Source organism: Crotalus tigris, unplaced genomic scaffold (genome assembly GCF_016545835.1).
Source record: "Crotalus tigris isolate CLP2741 ecotype Arizona unplaced genomic scaffold, ASM1654583v1 scf7180000017630.2799268, whole genome shotgun sequence".
In the NCBI taxonomy this organism is placed as follows: domain Eukaryota; kingdom Metazoa; phylum Chordata; class Lepidosauria; order Squamata; family Viperidae; genus Crotalus; species Crotalus tigris.
In genome coordinates this window covers 212,542-235,619 of record NW_024096524.1, presented here as the reverse complement: position 1 = coordinate 235,619, position 23,078 = coordinate 212,542, and the positions used below count along the sequence as shown (strand labels likewise).

The following is a 23,078-nucleotide window of genomic DNA, read 5'->3' as shown; positions in this document are numbered from 1 at the left end:
AAAGTGGTTTGGTTTTGGCTTAGTTTGCTATATAAACTGTGGCATATACAACAAATCATGAATTCAATATGTAAGGAGAAATTATACAGTGTGTGTAGAAGGAGGGATTGCTTCAAACAATGAACTACCACCAGGAGGCAGCATGTATACACTGTAAAAATAGAGAAGGGATGGTAATAGAAGTCATGTAAATCCTCACACTTGAGGGGACACTATATCTGTATATCTCCCTTAAGAGAAGGTAGATTGCACATAACATTCGATAGATTATACCATTCAACAGATTTAGATACAGTAATGAAAAATGATTTGAGTAGTATCTATAGCATTTTGGCTGAAGAAATATTGCGAACATACTACAAGAGTTTATTTGCATGAGAATGTGAAGGGATAAGATGTGGAATGAATATGGACAATATACACTAGATTTCTCAGGAATGCCTGTGATTCTAAGACCAGCTTGATTGGTGTAGATTAGCTGTGGGCAAAAGAGTTGGACAAGAGTCAGTTTTCGTGTAGTGATTGAGGCATCAGACTAGGAACTGGAAGACCGTGGACTGTAGCCTTGCCTTAGGCAAAAAGGAAACTGGGTGATCTTGGGCTAGTCACTTTTTCTCAGCCCTAGGAAGGAAGAAATGGCAAATCACTTCTGAAAACCTTGTCAAGAAAACTTCAGGGACTTGTACAGGCAGCCTCTGAAAATTAGACACAATTGAACAGAAGAAAAAAGAAAAGTAAAGTTAGGCAAATTTTCAATTCATTCTTTTCAAAGATGAATCAGTCACATCTCTGAAGTTAATTGACTAGTCAATCCAGCTGAGTAGCTAGTTTGAATCAGACACCTCTGAATTGAGTGGCACATGCAAAGAGGCAGCTTTCCTGAGTGGATTTGGAAATTTGAATTGAACCAACCTAATTCAACAATTCAGTTTTAAGTCTAAGCTGAATTGATTTTCTGAATCACATTAACAATTGGATTTTGTGTAGTACAACTAGCCTGTGGCTCTCTGGCTAAGGTCTTGTGAGCCCAAATTTCAGAAGTTTCTGAAGTTACTTCAAACTCCTGTCAAGGGTGATTTGTCTGGTCTGACTGTGCACTAAGCAGGAAGGAAGCAAGAAAAAGGGGCAGGAGAGGAGAGGGAAAAAAATCAGAAAGTGAAAAAAAAAAAAACCTGAAAAGAGGGGAAAAAAATCCTGATCAGCACATGACACGTGTATCCCCATTCTGATATAGCTAAAGTTTGGTAAAAGAACTCTCCCCGCCCCCCCCCCAGGTATCTGTTCTTGTATTGATTTGCATTGATTTTATAACATTTGCATTTTTATTTCATTCACCCCCTTAAAGGTTATTCTGTTAAGGAATATGATGGAAAGTCTTTGGTGCTGAGTAAGCATGCTGACTGCAAATGAAAACAAGGAATGAAAGGAGGTGAAGAGGTTAGTAAAAGACCCTACCCATGGGGAAGGGAATAGAGAAGAGTCATTTATAGGACCGCTTCAGCCTCCAGGGCATATGGAGGGTGAATAGTGGAGCTTTTGTTTTCTGTTCCTCCTGCCAAGTCTTTTGCCTCATCCATAACAGTTTTTACTCTTTAGGTTTCATCCCCCTGCTTCCCTCCCCCCCCCATGATTCTTAGACATAAGGGACAGTTGTAGAATACTTAAGTGCACAACATAGATTTTAGCAGGTTCCATTCCTGCAGCAAGGGAATTCTGACACCAGCACAAATGGATTCATCTGCATTCAGAAAAGCCTCTAAAAACCTTTAAAAATGTGTTTTGTTTTAGTTTATGTTTAGTTTATGCTATATAAATAAAGTGCTTGGATCTGGTTGATCTACTTGGGGACTCCAAGTTTGTGGTGGTGGGTTTCAGCTGTGTGAGAGTGGGCATCTATTGTCTGTCTTTAAAATGTTGTATATTTTTTCCTTATTTTTCTCTCTGTTTCTCTTTTTCTCCTGATGTCCACTACCCCAAGTGAAAGGTCTGAGGGATCTGATCTGTAAAAATTCAGAGGAGTGCTTGACGGCAATACAAAAGGAGTGTTTTCTGTTTCTGTTTTATTGCCATCTCTAGTCGTGATTGGGTTTTAATAGTCCTGGCCTTGGTCAGCTGTCTTCCTGGAGGAAACTCCATCTAAATGATGGTTCAGCATTTGAATGATGAGACGGATCAATAATTTTCCTTCAAGGCAGTAAGCTGAAATAGCTTCCCAAGAGTGATTTTAGCATTTGGAGTTTCTTCACTCTCCTATTTACTGCCCCATTAATTTCAATTGACAAAAAGTGAGGGAGGAAAAAAAAAATGCCCTGAAATCGGATGCAATCCGGGGACAAGGCCCTGTCCTCATGATCCGATCTGTTCATCTCTGCTAAAATGCATTCATCTTACCTGCAGTTATTGAGTTTTGTTTGATTTAGCCTGTGGACTTTTTCCTGTTTACCTTCAGCAAAGTTGGTTTTGAAAGGCTTGAAAAAAAATCTATTTTAACTCACTCCTGGCAGTAAGGCAGAAACAGCCTCTTATGGATGACAATTTCCCCAATAGCTTGAATAGGTTAGTCCAGAGAGAGTAGAAAAATGTACTATTAAGGCAGAGGGTACTGAGCTTTTAACTTTACATCCCACTTTGTGAGTCCCATCAATAGGGCTACAGGTAGTCCTTAACTTACAACCCGTTATTTAGTGATGGTTCAAAGTTACAACAGCACTGAAAAAAAGTAACTTATGACCGTTTTTTCACACTTATGATTCTTGCAGCATCCCCATGGTCATATGATCAAAAGTCAGACACTTGGCAACTGGCATGTACCTATGATGATTGCAGTGTCCCTGGATCATGTGATCACCTTTTGTGATCTTCTGAGAAGCAAAGTCAGTGGGAAAGCCAGATTCACAGATTAACAGCTGTGTTACTAACTTAACAAGTGCAGTAATTCACTTAACCAGCGTGGCAAGAAAGATCATAAAATGGGGCAAAATTTACTTAAATGTCTTGCTCAGCAGTGGAAATGTGATCATAAGTGGAGGAATATCTGGATTGCATTTGGGTTGCAGGAATACTAAATAATACTAGATAACAGAAAAGTAAAATTAGTGAGCCCATAAAGAGAGGAGGTAAAAAAATAATAATAATCAGAAGACTCATAGAGATATATGGTGACAACTGTGACACTGTGACTCCTGTTATTAGGGTAGGCAATCTATGGCCCCAATGTGGCTCCCAGATGATCTTATACAAGTAGTTGTTATACTAAATATTATAATGTGTGTTTGTACGTGCATGTGCGCACCTTTGAGTTTTAGTCTTCCCTCTTGGGAACTACCTGGACTAGTCCCTGCAATTTTCTTGGCAAGATTGCAGAAGTACTTTACCGTTGCCACCTTATTCCTAGAGCTGAGAGACAGTGACTAGCCCAAAGTCATCCTGCTAGCTTTGTTCCTAAGGGGAGACTAGAACTCTGAATCTCTGAGTTTCTATTGTGGTGCTTTAATCACTTACACCAAGCTAGCATTCTACATGTAATAGTAACAGCTATGTCTGAAGAAGAACCAGTTTAACTCATTTGTCGTGTATCTAATTTGATAGTCCCATTATTCTAGGGATATTCAAATAAGTTCTAGGTGTCACTCAGCCTGTCTAGAATTTCCAGAGGCCAACTCCCCCACCCCCGGCACGTGAAAACTTTGTCGGGCGAGAGGAGCCGCCGAAGAAAACCCGTCTTAGAGCCGTGGCAGACAAAAAAAGAAGAAAGAGGAAGGAGGAAGAAGGAGGAGGAGGAAGGAGGAGGAGGAGGAGGAGAAGAAGAAAGAGAAGGAGAAGGAGGAGGAAGAGGAGGAGGAGAAGAAGAAGGAGAAGGAGAAGAAGAAGAAGAAGAAGAAGAAGAAGAAGAAGAAGAAGAAGAAGAAGAAGAAGAAGAAGAAGAAGAAGGAAGAAGAAGAAGAAGAAGAAGAAGAAGAAGAAGAAGAAGAAGAAGAAGAAGAAGAAGAAGAAGAAGACGGAACTACGTGGCCGGGGCTCGAGAAGGCTGCGCTTTCCCCCCGAGCGCCCAGTCCCCCACCGCGGCGGCTCGCCGGCACTGCGCGTCGTGGGCGCCTGCAGCCGTGGGAGAGCCGCAGACGGCCTGGGGCGCGGGACCTCGGGGCTGGCGGGCACTCGCTCGCTCGCTCGCCCGGGAAAGGAGGGAGAGTCTGCCGGTCCGCGGCTCCGGCTGCGTTGGACGTGCGTTGAAGGGAGCCGAGCTGCAGACTTTGGCTTTTGCTCCGGCTGATCCGGGGGACGCCTTCGAAAGCGGATCGGAATTCAACCGAGGTCAAGGATGGATGCCGCCGGCGGCTGCTGCTGCTGCTGCTGCTGCCGAGGCGCTGGCTAAAGCGGGAAGCTCAGCGGCCGTCGGTGCGAAGGATGCCCCGGCTGAAGCGGCTGCTGAGAGCCAGGCTGGGCTGCCGGCGATGCTCCGCCGCGCAGTGCCTCTTCTGGGGCGTGTGTTGGGCAGTAGGGGGCGGCCTCTTCGCCTTCTTCTTCCTGGCGCACGGGGGCGTCTTCTCGGGGCGATGCACGGACGAGCAGAGTCGCCGGATCCTGGCGAAGCTGGTAGGTCGCAGCAAGGGAGTGGAGGGGGCAGGAAGTGGGATCTGCCCTCAGGAGCAGCCCCCAAATGGGGTCGGTGACCTATCAGGGTTGCCCTGGCAAAGGACGCCTCCGAGATCCCAACCGGCAGGCTTAAGCTCCAGCTGTTCAGGGCCAAGATGTGCCCTAAAGATCATCCCAGCGACTTGCCTTTGCAATGGGTTTCCTCCAGAGTTCAGTGAGAATCATTTTTGGTGGCCATAACCCTGAGAGAGCCTCCCTGCACCTAGCATCTTCCAGATGTGTTGTGTCACAATTTCCAAAACTCTAATCCAGAAAGATACATCTGGACCTGGACCTGTCTTAAAGCAACAAGGTAGAAGTGTGGCATTACCCTTCTGGATCACCCTCTCCCTATGAAGGTGTCTAAAATGAAGAGTCACAGCCAGGGGTGCCTTTTGTAAATTTCTGTACAAGCAGCATCACCTTAATGTATAGAAATGCTTTGTTAGTGTATTGGCCTGGTCTGCTTTCCCTGCTGGGCTAGTCCAGATATAGTCCTTTTCAGTCCTCAGAATTTCCAGCCAACACTTCAGAAGAGTAACAAGCTGGAATATAATTGGGCAAATCTGGGCTGAAATTTCCATTCAGCCACACAATTCATTCACTGCACAGCCATCTTAAACTCTGAACCCAGAGCACTTTACTGGGTTGATGTGAAATTGATATAGGAAAATGGCTTGACAGTCATATGTCCTTCCGTGGGAATAAGACATGACATAAATGATAATGTGTTAAATAAATGGTACATGTTGCGTGAATTGAGCGCTTCATAGTCTAAATCAGGGGTGTCCAATCTTGACAACTTTAAGACTTGTGGGCTTCAATTCCACAAGTGGTTGGCTGAGGAATTCTAGGAGTTGAAGTCCATGAGTCTTAAAGTTGCTAAGATTGGACACCCTGGTCTAAATGTCTGCTCTAAGATAAAAATATCTAGGATATCCTAGAATTAGCGTAAGGTATGCAGCATGGCAAGAATGGGATGCGGCTCATGTTTACTCCATGGAAAACTGGGTTTACTCCATGGAAAACTGTCCAAGAGCTATTAACTCTAAGAGGGAGGTGTTATTCTTACTGTTAGAAGAGTTGTGGGCAGAAATGTATATTCATCAGGTTTGCAAGAGAAATGAAAATGACAGAACTAGCAAAGATGGCAAAATTAACTTGCTTGTTTAGAGAAAGCTGAAGCCTTTTTGCATAAAAATGAACTTGTGATCTGTGGTTTTGATGATTAGACAGGGTAGATTATAAAAGAAAAGCAATATGAAGTAACTTTAGAGAGGGAGGTTAAAATATATTTATACTTATATTTCTATCTTTTTTTGCACTTTCTGCTTTCTCTTTGCTTTTTCTTTTTTCTTCCTTGTTTTATATTAGTTTGCCTTAATTTTTATCTTCTTATTCAAAAATTTTAATAAAAATTATGTTAAAAGCAACTGTGCTCTTAGTGACTGGAAACCCCTTATGGACTTTTTGCTTAAGGGTTGCTTATGGAAACAAGGACATTATGATGTAACCTTAGAGAGAGAGGGTAAAATATAAATGTAGCTGCTGCTAAGAAGATTGGAAGCCACTTCTTACTAATTTTTCTCTCTCTATTTCTTTTGCTTTATTTCTTTTTCACTTTTCCTTATTCTTCATCTCTTCCATTCAAAATTTGTATTGTTTTTGTTCTGTTGGAGAATGGACATTTCTGTTAGTCATGTTGAGAACTGTGTTAGAAGGGAGCCTATAGATTTGATAAGGAGATAAAATATTGATAATAAGTCAGTAAGATAGGTAGTCCTTGCTTAACAACTGGTCATGTAGGGAACACTCAGTTAAGATGGTCCTCCAAAATGGTACTTATGACCCGATTACAAAGTTCTGATAGCTACACATCTTTATGGTCACATGATCGCATTGTGGGTGCTTTGAAGCTTCCTATGACCCACAATTTTCAGCATATTTTGCTGATTTCCAGCATTTACTTCTGGTTTCCGGAAAAAAACGTCCATTGGGTATAATGGATTTGTTTAACAACCGCTGTGCTTGCTTAATAACTGCAACATTCTTTAATCAAGGTTGTAAAAATGCACTCACGTGATGACCTGCTTAATGACTGCATAACAATGACCATAATTACATAATCAATGACTAATAATTTAATAATTTAAAAATCTTAACCTTATGCAATGGCTCTCTCATTACTTTCAGCACTGTCCCTGTGGGCAGTGAAAGAGTTGGACCCTTCTTTTACTGCTCCCCCCCTTTTTTTAAAAAAAAAAGCAAGAAAGACATGTGTTGCCAGATAGAAGGCATGCACTACTTAATAAAAAAAAGTAAGATGGTTTCCAATAAATGGCTCTCTACTATCTGCTTTCTCTGCTTTACGGTATGCAGGTCCTTCCCTTCCACTCCAGTCTGCCAAAATGTAACTGATTACTTTTTCACAATGCTAAATGGTAACCCAAATAAGATCAGGAATGAATCTTTTGAGCAGAGCTGGCTAAGAACTCCCGAACACGCTTGACGTTCTGAATAGGAGGCTTGTGAATATATTGCCACGAAAGGAGACAAGTACTATGGTCCATGCTGATGAAGCTTTGCCTGGATTTTGAAAGGAGAAAGGGTGAGGAAGGGAAGGAGTCAGGCTGCTGATTAAGGAAAACAGTATCTTGCCTGAAAAGCATTTGCCATTACAATGGCATTTTTTCCCTCCTAGGCAACTGTTAGTGTCAATTAAACAAGACAGAGTACTCAGCTGACTAAAACTTACTCAAAACAGACAAGAATTTACATTTCCTAATGGGATGTAAAATCAACTTTGGACTTAGATAAAAGGGCAGACTTTCAATGCATTTATTTTGCTTTTCCCAACTGTAATCTATTTCATGCGATGTATCTGATTTTTTTTTTTTTTTTTTGCAAAAGAGTAATTTAGCAACTGTGGAGACAGATTTTAGGAGCTGGTTCCATTTCTTTGTTGTGATAAAAGTAGCAAGATTCTTCTGTGTTATCTATAATATATCATGATATAATATAGAGCAACATATTGATAAAGTCAAACAGTTATTCCATTATGAATGAAGGCGAAAATATGTGTCCCAGGATAATGTTGCAGGATCCAATCTGGATCGGTCACCGGAACCAGAGGTTTTGTATTCTGAGCTTTCAGACTTGTGCTGGAGCCCATCTTCAGGGAACTTAAATAACTAGCTAGTTATTCCATTATTTCCATTTCTTTCCACAATGAATTATTTTGTTCCTAAACAAGGTGTCTAGGGTGTTAAACTGAATGCTAAATTGGATTTGCTTGATTGGTTATAACAATAATTTATTAAACTTGTATGCCACCTGACTCTCAATGACTCTGGACAGCTCACAACAGTCAAAGAAATTACAAATAAAATCAATAAAAGATAAAAGATGGCAAGCATGACAGCCCAAATGAAATAGAGGGAGGAGTTCAGTCTCCCTCGCCAGAGACCTGGGTGAAGAGCCAGGTCTTCACAGCTCTTTTAAACAACGGCAGAATTGGAGGCCATCCATACCTGAGGGAAACTTCATTCCAGAGGCAGGCATTGCTAAAGAGAAAGTGTGCTTTTGGGATCCTGAGAGATTACATTCTTTAATCAAAGGGACCTGGAGTGTGCCAAGGACCGAATTGGCTAGGCAGATGTTATAGGAGATAGGTGGTCCTTCAAGTAACCAGACTATATACCAGTGATGGGGAACCTTTTAGAGACCGAGTGCCCAAACTGCAACCCAAAACCCACTTATGTATTGTTGGGTGCCGGATGGGTGTGGCCCTTGGGTGGGTGTGGCTCATTGGGTGGGTGTGGCTCATTGGGTGGGTGTGGCTGCAGTGGTAACGGCAGACTGGGTGGGACTAAAAAGTTCAATCAATCAATTTCAACTTTGCGAGACCTTTTTTTTCCCACAAGAAGTTGAAATTGATTGATTGATTGAACCTTTTTTTTTTTTTGCACACAGAGGCGGAGGCCTAAAGCAAAAAAGTTTTATAAAACCCAGCTGAAGGCCTAGGACTGGGGTGATGGCGCATGTGCCCACAGAGAGGGCTCTGTGTGCCACCTGTGGCACACATGCCATTAGTTCGCCATCACGGTACCATGTACCTTTGTCACTGTAAACATTTTTATAAGCAAATGTTATCTGCTATGTTTCACAATTGTTCCATTACACATGGAAAAATTATGTTAAGGGCATGTGTTGTTCATCTGAGGTTGTTTTTACCTAATTTTAAGAACTGCTATGGTGTTAAGGTGTAAAGTCAAATAACAGATTAAGCTCTGTTTCTTGTTTTCTTTATCCAATGGAAAAGTAACTTTAATAGATATTATTCTATTATGTTAACTACCAATTGATGACTATAAATGCCCCTTGTGTGATACATAACAAACTACAGCAAATACTATGCTGTGGCAGCAGCTTTGCCAATTTTGTGGAAATGGAACAATATTGATGATGTTACCTAGCTGGATAATGAAACGTTTGCAAGAAAACAATCTAGAGCACCAAGGACCCCCAGTTCAACCATGAATTATAAATATTCTCTTCTATTGGCAACAATACTATTTTTTTTTCTGACAAGCAGCTAGGAAACTTTGATACTTCTGAGATATGGGATATTTCCCATTTCTCACAGAGCTGAATTATAGCCCCCAAAGGATCTGAAGCCATTGGGCCTGATTTGAGAGATGCATTTTGCATTTATCCTTGAGCCTGCCTCTGCACTGATTTCAAAAGGAGGAAAGTTATTTACTGCTTATTCACAAGCCAGATAAGACAGTGCTATGCTTGGGTTTAAGCCAGTTGTTTTATTGCCTTTGAAGAAACCAAATTGTCTTACAACCGAACAGTGTAATTTCAGCAATTTCTGATTAATCCCTGAAAAGGTTTGCTGATTTTAATTGCTTGTAATTTGAAGTAGTTATTTAAGATTATTGCATTTGTTTGTTACTTATATTTAATATTTGGGAAAAACTATTATGTTGTTTTAGTAAATGTGTTTGGGTTAAAGTCCTGGAATTCCTGTCCAGTTAATAGTATAATCTTACACACCTTCCCCAAAGCTGAAAAAGTTGTTTTAGAACCTTCTATTGATTACTTTACTTTAAATACATACTGGGGAAGCTACTAGTAGAACTCCTACTAATATAATACTATTTAGAATAGAATAGAGCCGAAAGGGACCTTGGAGGTCTTCTAGTCCAGCCCCCACTCAAGCAGGAGAACCTATACCATCTCAGATAAGTGACTGTCCAGTCTCTTCTTAAAAACCTCCAGTGATGGAGCGCCCACAATTTTTGAAGGCCAGCTGTTTCATTGGTTAATTGTCCTTACTGTTAGGAACTTTCTTCTTAATTCCATTTTGCTTCTCTCAATTTGATTAGTTTCCAACCATTGTTTCTTGCCCTGCTCTCTGGTGCTTTGGAGAATAATTTGACCCCCTCTTCTTTGTGGCAGTCTCTCAAATACTGAAATACTGCTATCATGTCACCTCTATTTCTTCTTTTCTTTAGACTAGCCAATTCCAAGTCCTGCAGCCGTTCTTCATATGTTTTAGTCTGCAGGCCTTGGTTCATCTTAGTTGCTCTTCTCTGAACTTTTTCCAAGGTCTCAACATTTTTTTTGTAGTACGGTGACCAAAATTGGTTGCAGTATTCCAGGTGTGGTCTCATTAGGGTTTTATTTGCACAAATGTACAGTATATCTTCATGAAAAATCAAGGTTATTATATAAATAAAATTTTAGAATGCTTGCATGCAAAAAAGAAATCCTGATACAGAAGTAAATATGAAACTTTTTAACTTTAGATATTTTAAAAAGTTTTAAGTGTTTTAATATGTGTATATTATGTCCACTTATTATATTATGCTTTATTAAGCCATTTTTTTAAAAAAATGTGTGCATTACATTATTCACATTCTTTGGGTCTGGTTACAGGATTTCTAGACCTTTTAACCTCTTTGACTCTAGAGAGTTGTGAGGTATGTGGATTTGTTCTTGGAATAATCTGGAGTCATGTCTTCCAATTTGAAAACATTGGAAAATACACTTAAATAGGTTTTCCTAGCTAAGATGGATGTATACAACTTTGCACGTGGCTAGAGTGAAAGAACTGAGGAAAGAATACAACAGACTGAAAGTTCCATCTGGAAATGGCCTGGAGAAGTTTGAAAAATTATCTTGCATTTTGTGCAGTAAGCATTTCTGAAGGAGCCTGATGCAATGGTAGGTGGGAAGTTGTTGACTGAAAGGAAGAAGGAAAGTAAGAGAAAAACAGGAAGGAAGTTGGTATAAGGTTTCTGTCTGATTGTTTCATTTTTGGCATCTTCTAATAATGAGTGTCTCCTTCAGAGATGTGCCCAGAATAAACTTTTGCAGCTGCGCTTCTCGAAGGACTGAATGGATGTGGTTATACAGGCTCCCTATGCCTATCTTAGAAAGGGAAGGATGGAAACAATTATGAGTGGAAGAAGGGACTGGCAAGGGAAATCCTCTTTGTTTCTTCTGTACATTTGAAATGACCACATAACTACAGACTTTAAATCTCCTTTTAAGCTTTGCAATCATGAATTATGGAATGTATAAACCCCACAAATATATTCAGCTTCCATTCCTTTTGTTAGGGACGTGAAGTCAGTTTAATAACACAGTAAAGACAGAGCCTGGTGCTGTGATCTAATCTTTTTTTTTTAATCATTGGTTTCTGCATTTACTAGGCTTTGTAACATATAATAGATCGAATGCTGTGCTTTGTAAGGAACAAACACAAATTGTAGTTCATATTCACTTTTTATCATGTGAAATTTGTATTGAATGTAATGAAATAATTAGAGCTGTGTTCCCTGACTTTTATGACTTCAGCTTCATCCCACAGTGTTTCATTGCACAATATTAGGTAACCAGGATCCATTGTTCTGGATAGAAGAATGTTGGATTGCAACATACGTCTTTGGAGTTAATGGAGGTTCAACAAGAAGGCCGCATCTTGCCCATATTTTCACTCATGTCTTACTAATATTTATATATTAATCACTGGTTTTCAACATCATGTACACAAAACCCAAACATTTTGACAATTTTAAATATGATGAAAGTATGTTTCTGAAGAAGTAGGTTTTTAGCTCGTTCTCTCTATGGGATTTGAACTCTTAACTATATGGTGAATAGCGAAGAGATCAGCTCTAAACTACAGAGGTCTAGAGCTGAGCCATCACCATGAAACAGAGAGAAAACAACAGTTATGATTTACCATGAGAAACAATTTATTATATACTGTGGGCAAAGCTTGTTATCATAGCACTAGCCTTAAATGAGGCAACCATAGCTTTCTATGCTTATTTCTTTTATAGTTATTTCATAGTTTTCTTGCTTATTTCAGCATCACCTTGTTTGCCTTGCTTCCTACAGGATGAAAACTATATTTTCAGGATAAGAATAAATGATTTTCAAAGTGCCTGGAAAATTTTAGTTTCCTACCATTAGCCTTGTTGTTTGTTTCCATTTTTCTGCAGTGTTTTGACTACAGGATGGGCATGTTGACTGGGGATCTTTGTGAAGACTTATGTGTGACCCAGACTTTGACCTACAAACGCTGCCTTTATTATGACCAGGGAAAGAAGGTCATTCAAGCTGACTGGAGAGGCCGCCCTGTGATCCTAAAATCAAAAAATGAAATATTCTCTAGCTACCGTGGCCTTGCCTTTTTGGAAGAAATGGAATCACAGGGAATTTCAGAAACGGACCTGCTTCTGATGATTGCTTTGGAAGTCAAGAACACATTGGGCTTGGAACTTCCTAACAAAACTGTGGGGCCTTTGTGGAAGAAAAGAGGCCCACATTGGAAAGCACAGCTAGCTAGTTTGTGGTCTTTACTCCAACAGGAAGAGTACATTTATTTCAGTGTTTTGCAGGACATCAGTAAACATGTTCTAAGGGTTATCGGTTCTTGTGGCCACTTTTATGCTGTGGAATATCTGACAGCTGGACATGCATGGCACAGTACCCTTTTTTCTGTGGAAGATGCTCTTGGTGCTTCCCTTTCTGGGATTAAAAACAAAGCCAAAGCCATAATTCAAATTGCAATCAGCTTCTTGGAAATGGTGAATCATTTTGACGATGACTTTTCTTATCCCCTTCATCTCTGTGATATTAAACCAGAAAATTTTGCCATCCGAAGTGACCTGACGGTAAGTTAGACCCAGCTTTTCATAACTAAATATAGAATTTATTATGATGAAAGATAATGAAAGATGTGAGCACCAGCCTGTTGACTGGGGATTGTTATGAAGACTTATGCATGACAGACTTTGACCTATAAACACTGCCTTTATTATGATCAGGGTAATAAGGTCATAACAAGGAAAAGTCTTGCTCTTTGTTGAGAGCAAGGCAACAGTTTTCTAAATATTGCCAGCATTATATATTGGAGTAGACAATGAAATTTTGCTATTTAAAACTCCATCCTTTACCTTTGTGCTGTTCTAATATTCTGCATTCGTAAGAGTGTCTTTTCCTATACTGTTCTACATTTTTTTCTTGAACAGACATGTCAAACACAAGGCCCGGGGGCCGGATGCAGCCCGCAAAGTGGTTTCATGTGGCCCGCGAAGCCATCCTGGAAACAGTGAGAGAACGGCCCCCACTGCCTTGGTCCTGGCCCAGGCCAGCTGGGAGCCAATGTACAATTTTGTGGTGGCCATCTTGGCACTTGCCCCAGTGGACCATGCCTTGGCACTTGCCCCAGTCCCACTCCCTTCTGCCAGAGACCCTCAGATCTGTCCCACTCCTGCCCAGGCCCCCCTTGATGCGAATGATGTAGAACTGGCCACGCCCACCCAGTAGGCCACACCCACTCCATCCACACCCATCCATTAGGCTGCATCCACTCTGGCCACACCCACCCGCCCCCCCAGGGCAACTGCAATGCTGATGCGGCCCTCAGTGAAATTGAGTTTGACACCCCTGTTCTTGAATATATAGTATAAGTCATTTACAAAAATACTAATGATAGTTTGAATAAGTAGAAGCTATTCAAAAACGTTGCTCGGCTTCTGTTTCAGATTGCAACAGATCAGACTTGCCTTCTATCTGAATATCTGACCACACTTACTCTTCACTTGGACTTTCTTCCCCCTCCACGCACACACCAAGCACGCTCACTTTCAGCATTACATAGTCATTAAACTTTCTCACTTTGGGTTCCCATCATACCTATATATGTTTCCACATATATTTAAAGAATTCAAAATCTGTCAACTTGTTCAAAAGTGGCAGGGATTTGGTTTTGTAAGTAATATTACTTGGAGCTCCAACACCAGAAGCAGGTAATTATGAAGGTGAAAAAGATTGAAGGTTCTCACTTGTAGATTTCATCTCCTTGGAGACAGAAATCCCAGTCTCCAACATTTTCCAAAGATATTATAAATCTTAAATGTATCGCCTGGGTGGCAGTTGGGGGATGTGTGTTATAGTCACATGCCTACAGATGACAGTGGCTGAAGCCTATACTGTATAATAGTGATGGATAGTGTTAATTCCACAAATGGATGAAGTCAAAATCAAGAGTGGATGAAGGCAACTGGCTCTTCTTTCTCCTCATTTATCTGTTCTGTAACAACACACGTTTCTACATGCATTGATCCATTTGTACAAACATTAGCAACCTATCCATTAATGGGGAAAACCAGCAATGTACTGTAGTTTAAATTGCTTCTTTTCTTGGGCTGTTTCCCATTCTATCCATCAGGCAAATACACCTACAATTACATACCCATTAGTTTATCTCCATTTTAACACTTTCCATCTATTAATACCTTGTCCGCAGTACAATTTCCTTTGCCTCATCCATATACTTTCTTCCATTCATACACTCACACAGGATTTATACATTCATACATTAATGTTTCGTTCACATCTCCTCTTTCAGTCAGCATACCAAGAAAGGAAAATGAAATAGCAGGAAGCAGGAAAATTCAGTGGAGTTTGGTGTTTGCCGACGGCCATCTTGGAGGCAAAACCAGGAGACCAACACTGATGATGTTACCTAGTTTGGGTAATGAAATATCTGCAAGAAAACAACCAAGCTCAGAGACCCGCTCGTTTCAATCCTGAGCTATATTCTCCTTTATTAATTTACTAACGGTTTCTGGCAAAAAAAAATGCTAATTGGGGAAAATTAATTCTCTTCATGACCATTGAAAAAAATGTTGAAAAATTGGCTCAAGTCACATGATGCCTTGATTCTTCTCTGAAGCAATTTACCACTGTAATTCTGAGCTGAATTACAATGGTAAGTCAAGGATTGATTACCTGTGTAAAATTCCACACTGGAAAGTCCAATGCTAACATGACTTAAAGGCTTAGGAGTAATTCAGTTTTCTATTTCTTAGACCATAAGACAGTCTGAATTATTAAGTGGTGAACAGATTTTCTTTTCCTAGATTAATTATACTTATATGTTTACTCAAATCCAGCACAATCATTGCAGAATGCCCTTTTATGCATGCAGGACTCTTTCCAAGTGACTGGAAGACATTAGCTCCTGCCACTGTCGGTACGGTTAGCCATTGCTCAACATCATAGATACACAGTGCTGACTCAGCTGCAATAATGTTGGTATTCATCTCACTTGTAAATCATGCATATCTATCCAAACCACACACATGCAGCTGCAATGCATCATAGGATAGTGTCTTTCTTCAAGAAAAGAATGAAGTCCCCCCAAACTTTGAAATGTTTACAATTGCAGTTCATTGCAAAAATTAGAAAAGAGGTATTAAGGTATCAAGCTCAAAATGACTGCAGGAGGTGGGAGGAAAAAAAAACCCAGAAAATTCAGTAAAACGTCAGCTTAACCAGATTTCCACTTTGCAGACCTCAGATGTAAAGGACAAACTTTCTGCTTCATCTCTTGGAAATAATTGACAAGTCTTTGCATCCAAAGAGATCTGGATGGAACACTTCATTTGTATTATATGTAAGATCATTTGTGCTAACTGACATTATTTTTTTATTGAGATCTTCATGTAAATTGATGCAAATGAGATAATCTGTGTCAGTTGCATATTGACATAATGCAAATAATGTAGGCCATGTCTGTGTAGACCACAAATGACATACTTTTGGACATAGTGAACATTTAGAAGTGACAGACACCTCTCACTCAAATTACTCCATTAAACAGAAGAGTTTTGTATTATTATTCCTATTAGTATTAAAAGTATTTTCAATTCCATTTAGTAACCGGAGTTCTCCAAGCAAGTTACAGTTCTAGTTAAAACATTAAATGATTCTGTGCATATAATCCAAGCAAAAGAATACTGTGGTGTAATCGCAAAATATAATTAATAGTGCAGGAGACCAAAAATGCCGTTCTGTTAAAATTAAACCAAATGAAAAGTTATAGAAATGTCAGAGAGAACAGGAATGTCTTTGACTCACAGGGAGGTGGGGAGCATATCAATTTAATTTATTGTTGATATTAATTTCTTGGTGTCAAAAAGATACTGAAGCAGTGGATGAAATAACTGAGATAAAAAAGCAATCCCTGTGCTGGCATTTGGAAAAGGGAAGAGAAATAAGTCATTTATAAAAAAATAATAAGAAGAAAATGCATGGGATTTGACTGGGGAAGAGGAATCTGACAAACATATGACAATCTGCCTGGCATTTTGAATAGTCAGCCTAGAATGTGTTTCAAATTCCTGTTAATGTTTTTGTTGAGGGCTTCCTGTAATTTTGTTCCAAATGCTGCCCTGAGTGGACTGCCAGACCAATCTGCCAGTTTTGCTAATACAAATTAATGAAGTGGCCAGCGCATGATACCAAGGGAGAGAAAGGTTATTTTATTAATGCTGCATATAATTGCTTTCTGAATATGAAAGAAATTTCTATGAAGCTTCTGAGTTATAGATTAGCCTTCTCATAATATTTAGACCACAATCTAAATGTGACCCGCTCACTTGCATTCCAAAAAATATATGAAACAAAAGGCAATGAGCCGGAAATGTTTTCCATTAGAAGTTTCTTGATGAAAGAGACACTCAAAAGAAGTTGCAAACATAAGAGGAGATGTGAAGAATTAATGATGTTCCTGATAGTGCCTGCATCAACCTGTGGAAAGCCCAGGGCTGTTTTCAAAGAAGGGAAGGGAGCGGGAATGTGCAATTTCTCTTGGAGTTCAGGAAAATGAGAAGAAAGTTTCAAATTCAGGACTTTCACCTTGTCACTCAGGCTAATGGGATTTTAGATGTGCTTTCTTCATCTGCTGTCTTTCTTTTTCATTTTGATACGGATCATTGAAAGACAAAAATTCACAGAGCATATCACATAGAGCAGGGGTCCCCAACCCCTAGTCCGTGGACCGGTACTGGGCCACGGCATGCCAGCAACTGGGCCACACAAACAAGCAAAGCCCCATCCCCGGGATGCAGGCAACACACAAAACCACGCCCCGTCTGGTACGTGGAAAAACCTCTCTCTACATAACCGGTCTCTGGTGCCAAAAAGGTTGGGGACCTCTGACAAAGAGGGCTAGAAATGATTGAAATACAATAAACAAATCTGGGAAACCAGTAATATTTGGAACAGGCTCAGTCATCTCCATTACTATTTTTTAACGTCATCTTGGCCTTGTTCATACAACATGCTTAACTGGATCAGTGGAGAAAGTGGATCAATATGTTGTTGGAACATATTGGTTAAATGATCTCATCAGCTAATTTCTAGGGCAATAGTCTGCAAACTCTGTATTCCATGACTCTCTGAAATGATAAATGTGTTTGTGTGACCTCCCCTGCCATGACTAAAACTCATGATTTCATTGGTGTTAGAGATAGGCAAGTTTTCTTTGGGAGGGGAAAAAAACCAACAAAAGACTGACATGGATGTCCTGGGTCATGTGCTGCCAGTGAATAGTATCAGAAAAGGGTACATCTTGGGAGCAGGACTTTTAAGTACAGGTTTACCCTGGAAATCTGCTAATTTTAACTATGGCAGGGCTGAGTTTATGCTGTAGAAGTCTTCTGGACTGTGGTAAACCTGACTAGAGCATGTATCTGTATGTTAGAATATCTGGCATTTATTGGGTTAAGTGCTGTCTCCTAAGATTTGGCTTATGGGTAATGTAGTTTTAGCTAGTCAGCTATAGCATGTTAGTAGGTTAGTGGAAGGAGTTTCTAAAGGGCATCACAGGATTTCCTGGACACAAGCCAGTTTAGGAATGTCTTTGTCTGAGTCAGCATGGAGTTACCACAGGACCCAGATGACCTCATTTCCACGTTAGAAATTGGTATGGAGAAAGTATTAATTTCTCACCTATGGGAATGAACAGATGAGTAATATACAGAAGAAGCAACCAACGTAAATGCAAGTATTTCTCTGAATAAATATTTATCTGTTTTTCAATCATTTCTATTGAGTTTATCTGTCTGACCCAGCTTTACAACGCATCTTAACTCTGTGTCAGAACAGTGAGAAATTAATACTTTCTCCTCTCCACTGACATTGGCTTATAAATTACTCTCACCGATTGTAAATGCTGACATGAATAATCAAGGATAGATTTTTGTATGAGCCGTTAAGTTTTTTCATGAAATCAGCCAATAGAAGCTGTGATTCCATTTTATAGGTTAGTCTGTTATAACTCACAAGCAAATCATGTTTAATCAAACCATGACTTAAGAAGAACATGCAAATCCAGTATAAGAGCAATACTTTGGATTGAGGATAAGAAATTCAAATTAGCTTGAGAATTCTCTAATCTAGAACCTAGTATGAAACTAGCAAGGTCAGGGGTCTTCAAACTTGGCCCTTTTATGACTTGTGGACTTCAACTCCCAGAATTCCTCAGCCAGGCACACTGGCTGAGGGATTCTGGGAGCTGAAGTCCACAAGTTAGAAAAGGACCAGGTTTGAAGACCCCTGAACTAGATTCATCACTGTCTAGATTCAAACTGAGTAATTGTATAAACAAGGTTGTGTCCTATACATTATTATTAGGTCCATAACCGAGAGCATCCTTCAGACCCTCAAGTAAGTCCCATTGGATTCAGATGTGCAGCCATATCGGTATTCGGCTTCCAATTCTGACCCTCTGCCCAACACACTTTGAAGTACAGGTAGTCCTCGTCTTACAACAATTCATTCAGTGATCATTCAAAGTTACAATGGCACTGAAAAATGTTACTTATGACCATTTTTCACATGACCATTGCAGCATCCCCATGGTCACATGATCAAAATTCAGATGCTTGGCAATTGACTCATATTTATAACAGCTGCTGTGTCCCAGGGTTTTGTGATCATCTTTTGTGACCTTCTGGCAAGCAAAGTCAATGGGGAAGCCTGAGTCACCTAATAACGGTGTTACTAACTTAACAACAGCAGCGATTCCCTTAACAACTGTGGCAAAAAAAAGTTCTAAAATGAGGCAAAACAAATGGCTCATTTAGCAACAGAAATTTTGGGCTCAGTTGTGGTAGTAAGTCGAGGATTCGCTGTAATCAAAATATTTTGTTTCTTTCAGTACTGAAGCTCATTGAATGGAGTAAACCTCCAGAGTTCATTGGCAACTTTTGACTCATTCTGACCATTGCATTTACTGTATATCCATTAAATAAAGAAATACCTCTGGGGTTTCATCCAGCTCTGGAAAATAGTGGGGCAATATCAAAAAAAATTTACCCAAGAATCTCTGGATGGAAAATAAGTTTTCTATCACTGAGAAAGGCTCACTTTCTTGGATATGTCCGTCCTTTTGCAAAAGTATCTAAAGGTACTTTTATTTCATTGATGAAATAAAAGAAAAACATGGTTTTCGGTGGCATTTGCAGTAAGTTATGACAAAATGACAGCAAATGCACTTGGATGTCATTATACAAATTCAGGTGGGGAAATCCTGCACATTTGTTAGTTGCTTCTCCCCAGCTGCAGAGGCTCAGGGTGTCCTTAAAGAACTGTAATAATTACATGGCTCACGTTTTCTCCATGCTTTCCAAGGAAAACTTATGTTTTCTTTTACAGAGCAGTCAGTTTGAGTTTCAGAGGCAGTGAGCAACATGGGTCCCATGTGTAATTTCTCATTTTCTCTTGAATTTATTCTGCACTGTTTTCTCTCAGAACTCTAAATGCCCTAAAATTGCATGGAGTTTTGGCTTGGACTAAATCAACCTAAATGCATTGCTCTGATTGCAGGTGGTTGCCATTGACGTAGATATGGCCTTTTTTGAACCTAAAATGAGAGACATCCTCGAACAAAACTGCTCAGGAGATGAAGACTGTGTTTTTTTCGATTGCTTTTCCAAATGTGATCTGAAGAATGGAAAATGTGGGGCAGAAAGAGCCAATACTAACCTTCAAGTGAGTGGCTAAGTAGAAATATTTTTATTTAGGTGGCTGCATGCCTCTGCTTTAAAATCCTAATTACTGCACTGATTAAAATGATGTATCCATGACCGGCATCTGGGCATGTTCACACACATCAGCACAATCACTAGGTGAATGAAGTCCCAAGTAGTGACTTCAAGATATAGCTATAAATGTGCCCAGACAGATCACAGACAGATCATGCAGTGTCATATCTTGTCATACTTTTTAGGGAAAACAATTAACAGGTTCTGTTACTATTCTAATCTCTGCAATAACATCTGTCTTGTCAACATCTGATGTAGCATCCCTCCACCACAGTGCCAGTGGTAGCTAATGATGATGAACACAGAGCTAGGCATTTCATAGTGAGATAATGTATAATTGGCAAGTTGTTCTAAAGCAGTGTTTCTCAACCTTGACAGCTTTAAGATATGTGGATTTCAACTCCCAGAATTCTATGCTGGCTGAGGAATTCTAGGAGTTGTAGTCCACATATCTTAAAGCTGCCAAGGTTGAGAAACACTGTCCCAGATGTTACAATATGGAAGGAGAAGAATTTGCCACAGGAGTGATGTTAGTAGCCTTTCCACAATAACAACATATAGCTCCACTCTCAATAAGGAGTCAAACTATGTGTATGTGGTAAAAATGGGCTACTACTACTATGACTATGCACAGTATTTGCATAGGAAAAGCAAAAGCAATTTATGCCCTTAATGTTCAGTTACAAAAGAGCTAGAGGACTTTATTATCACATCACTTATTCTTACTTCCAGTTCTTATACTATATATTTTCTTCTGTGAATGGATACACTTCATAAGGAGGTGTTGCTCTGAATGGGGATGGTCAAAATGGCTCTCACTGTCTCACATTTTACAATCGATGTAAAGGTTAAATATATTAATCTAATCATGTTCTTACTCATTTTATTGGAAACTACTTCTGTGTTTTCCTCAGAGTAATTTCTTGAGTTTGTATTAAGTGTTTACCCAAGAGAGGAGTAGGCAGAATAAATTTTTATTGAGTTTTTATTCCTATGCTTGTGTGGAGTACTGTTTTTTCCTGTTTTGTGCATCAGCCAGGGTTAGAGTTACAATAGGGGCAACTATATAAGTCTTTTAAAATAAATGATAAATAAAGCAGTGGGGAAATTTGTCAGCAGCCAGAAGGGAAGAAAAACCTAAAGCATAACCTGCCTCCAGTGCAGAGCAATACAATTTATTTAGATGCCAGAAGTCCATCCTTTTGCCCAGATGAAAGTTTGCATTGATTTATTTAGTGAGAAATGGGGTGGGGAACTTTCCTGCCTGGGAGTAAAATTTTGGGTCTTTGGGTCTCATCAGGGGGCATCATAACATCAACATAGAAGTAGGTGGAGCCAACAGATTTTGAACTTTTTGGTCTAGGAGAAGGGGAGTTAATAAGTTCCTTAAATCTCCACACCTTCCCAGTAAAGCAAAAACCCCTGAGACTGATCACATTTAGCCTCCAATGGGGCTGGGAGCCACAACCAAAATCCTTGGGGGGCTGGCTGCTGGTTGTTTCTCTTGCCACACAGTGCATAGATTTTTCTCTGCCCAAGCAGAGTGGGTCACTTGTATAAAAACTGCTCTGAACCAAGATCTCATTACAGAATGGCCCTGCCATGGTCTGTGTGCTGTTTATGTGTCAGATTTTTATTTTATAGTCCTTATTGTGGTGCTCTGTGAGCCATATAGAGCCAATGGGAATTTAACAGCACAGAAGCCTTAATAAATAAAATATATATATACATCCATAAATTTCAAAGTGCAACAGGACTGAACTTGTGATTCATGTGATCTCATGTGATTCTTCAGTACAAGACTCTGTTTTTTTTTCTTTTCCAATAGGTCATCTGTGATAAAATATTTCGGCCCTGGTTCACTCTAAACCTTGGAGGATCAGCCATTTCCTTTCCCATGCAGCTGCAGTTACAGCAGGCAGTGCATGATTGTGCACAACCAAGGAGCAAGGATATTTCCAACATGCAGAGCAATTCTGCAAGTTCTTTTTCTCAGCTATACAATTTGCTCCAAGCCAGTCAAAAGGAACTTCAAAAATCTAATCTAGCAGATTCATCAGTCATGGTTACCCAGGAAACATAGCTTTTTCTTATTGCTGTTGCTGAATTAAATTATTTTCTACTTCTTTTTTATTTTACTATACTTTGAAAACCACAACTGAGCTTGCTGCATATATATTGGAATGAAATCCTGATTTAACAGACCTATATTCGGTAGACTTTGGATACAGTGGACCAAATTTCTATTTGGACAGCTCCTCTGAAATAACAGACACGTTGATTGCATATAGTTGTTTGTATAAGAGAGTTAAATTTACACTAATTTTATCTTAATTTTATGATACAACAATTTATATCATTTGCATAATGATGTCATTATGTAAGTGATGTCAATGACTGTGAAGATGTACTTTTGTATTTAACAGGCATTGGGAGTAACAAATGTACCCTTCTCTCCCCAATCGGTCCATTAAATTCAAGTTTAGCTGTATTAATCTCTCTGAAATGTGGAAAGCAGTCATATCAGCCAAACTAATACAAGAGTCAAATCATAGAACAGCTTAGTAATTTAATTTTATTTCTAAAGTGGAATAGTTGAGGATGGCTAAGTATTTAATTAACATGCTCAATGGAGATCTTTGTGAAGAAAGTGTATCATATTTTAACAAACAGCAGTTTTTAAATATATCAGTTATAGCCTCCTTGTTGCTCATAATTAGGTCAAATTATTTAGATTAAGAAAGTTTAGTGATGGAAATGTAGAGAATAAATGTAATGTCATTTTGTTGTTATATCTGGACCACAAGTTATGTTCTCTGTTTGAACGATGCTGCAATACCGATGGAATTAACTAGCAACTTTATGAAGGACAAATACCCAATGATCAAACACTGTTTTTCTCTCTCTCCAACATTCCTGCCAATCTCTTATTGTCTTTAATATTTTCTTTCTTTCCCAGTTTGCAGGCTATAAATGAAATAAATTTTAGCCAAAATCTGACAAATCTTTTCCAAGTGGTTTTTAAAA

At 39.5% G+C, this 23,078-nt stretch overlaps 1 protein-coding gene across 4 annotated transcripts in view; it reads left to right on the top strand.

Annotated features, from left to right (window-relative positions):
- DIPK1C (divergent protein kinase domain 1C) overlaps positions 1-23,078 on the top strand; it is a 27,640-nt gene extending 4,562 nt beyond the window's left edge. The window contains exons 2-5 of one of the 4 annotated variants that reach the window (XM_039334393.1): positions 1,346-1,437; positions 12,153-12,827; positions 19,834-19,998; positions 21,880-23,077. In XM_039334393.1, the coding sequence (XP_039190327.1) occupies positions 1,420-1,437; positions 12,153-12,827; positions 19,834-19,998; positions 21,880-22,134 (1,113 nt within the window). In that variant the 5' untranslated portion in view covers positions 1,346-1,419 and the 3' untranslated portion in view covers positions 22,135-23,077. Of the gene's footprint in view, positions 1-1,345; positions 1,438-3,910; positions 4,594-12,152; positions 12,828-19,833; positions 19,999-21,879 lie in introns of those variants that run through there. The other 3 variants (XM_039334391.1, XM_039334394.1, XM_039334392.1) reach the window with 3 other exon arrangements.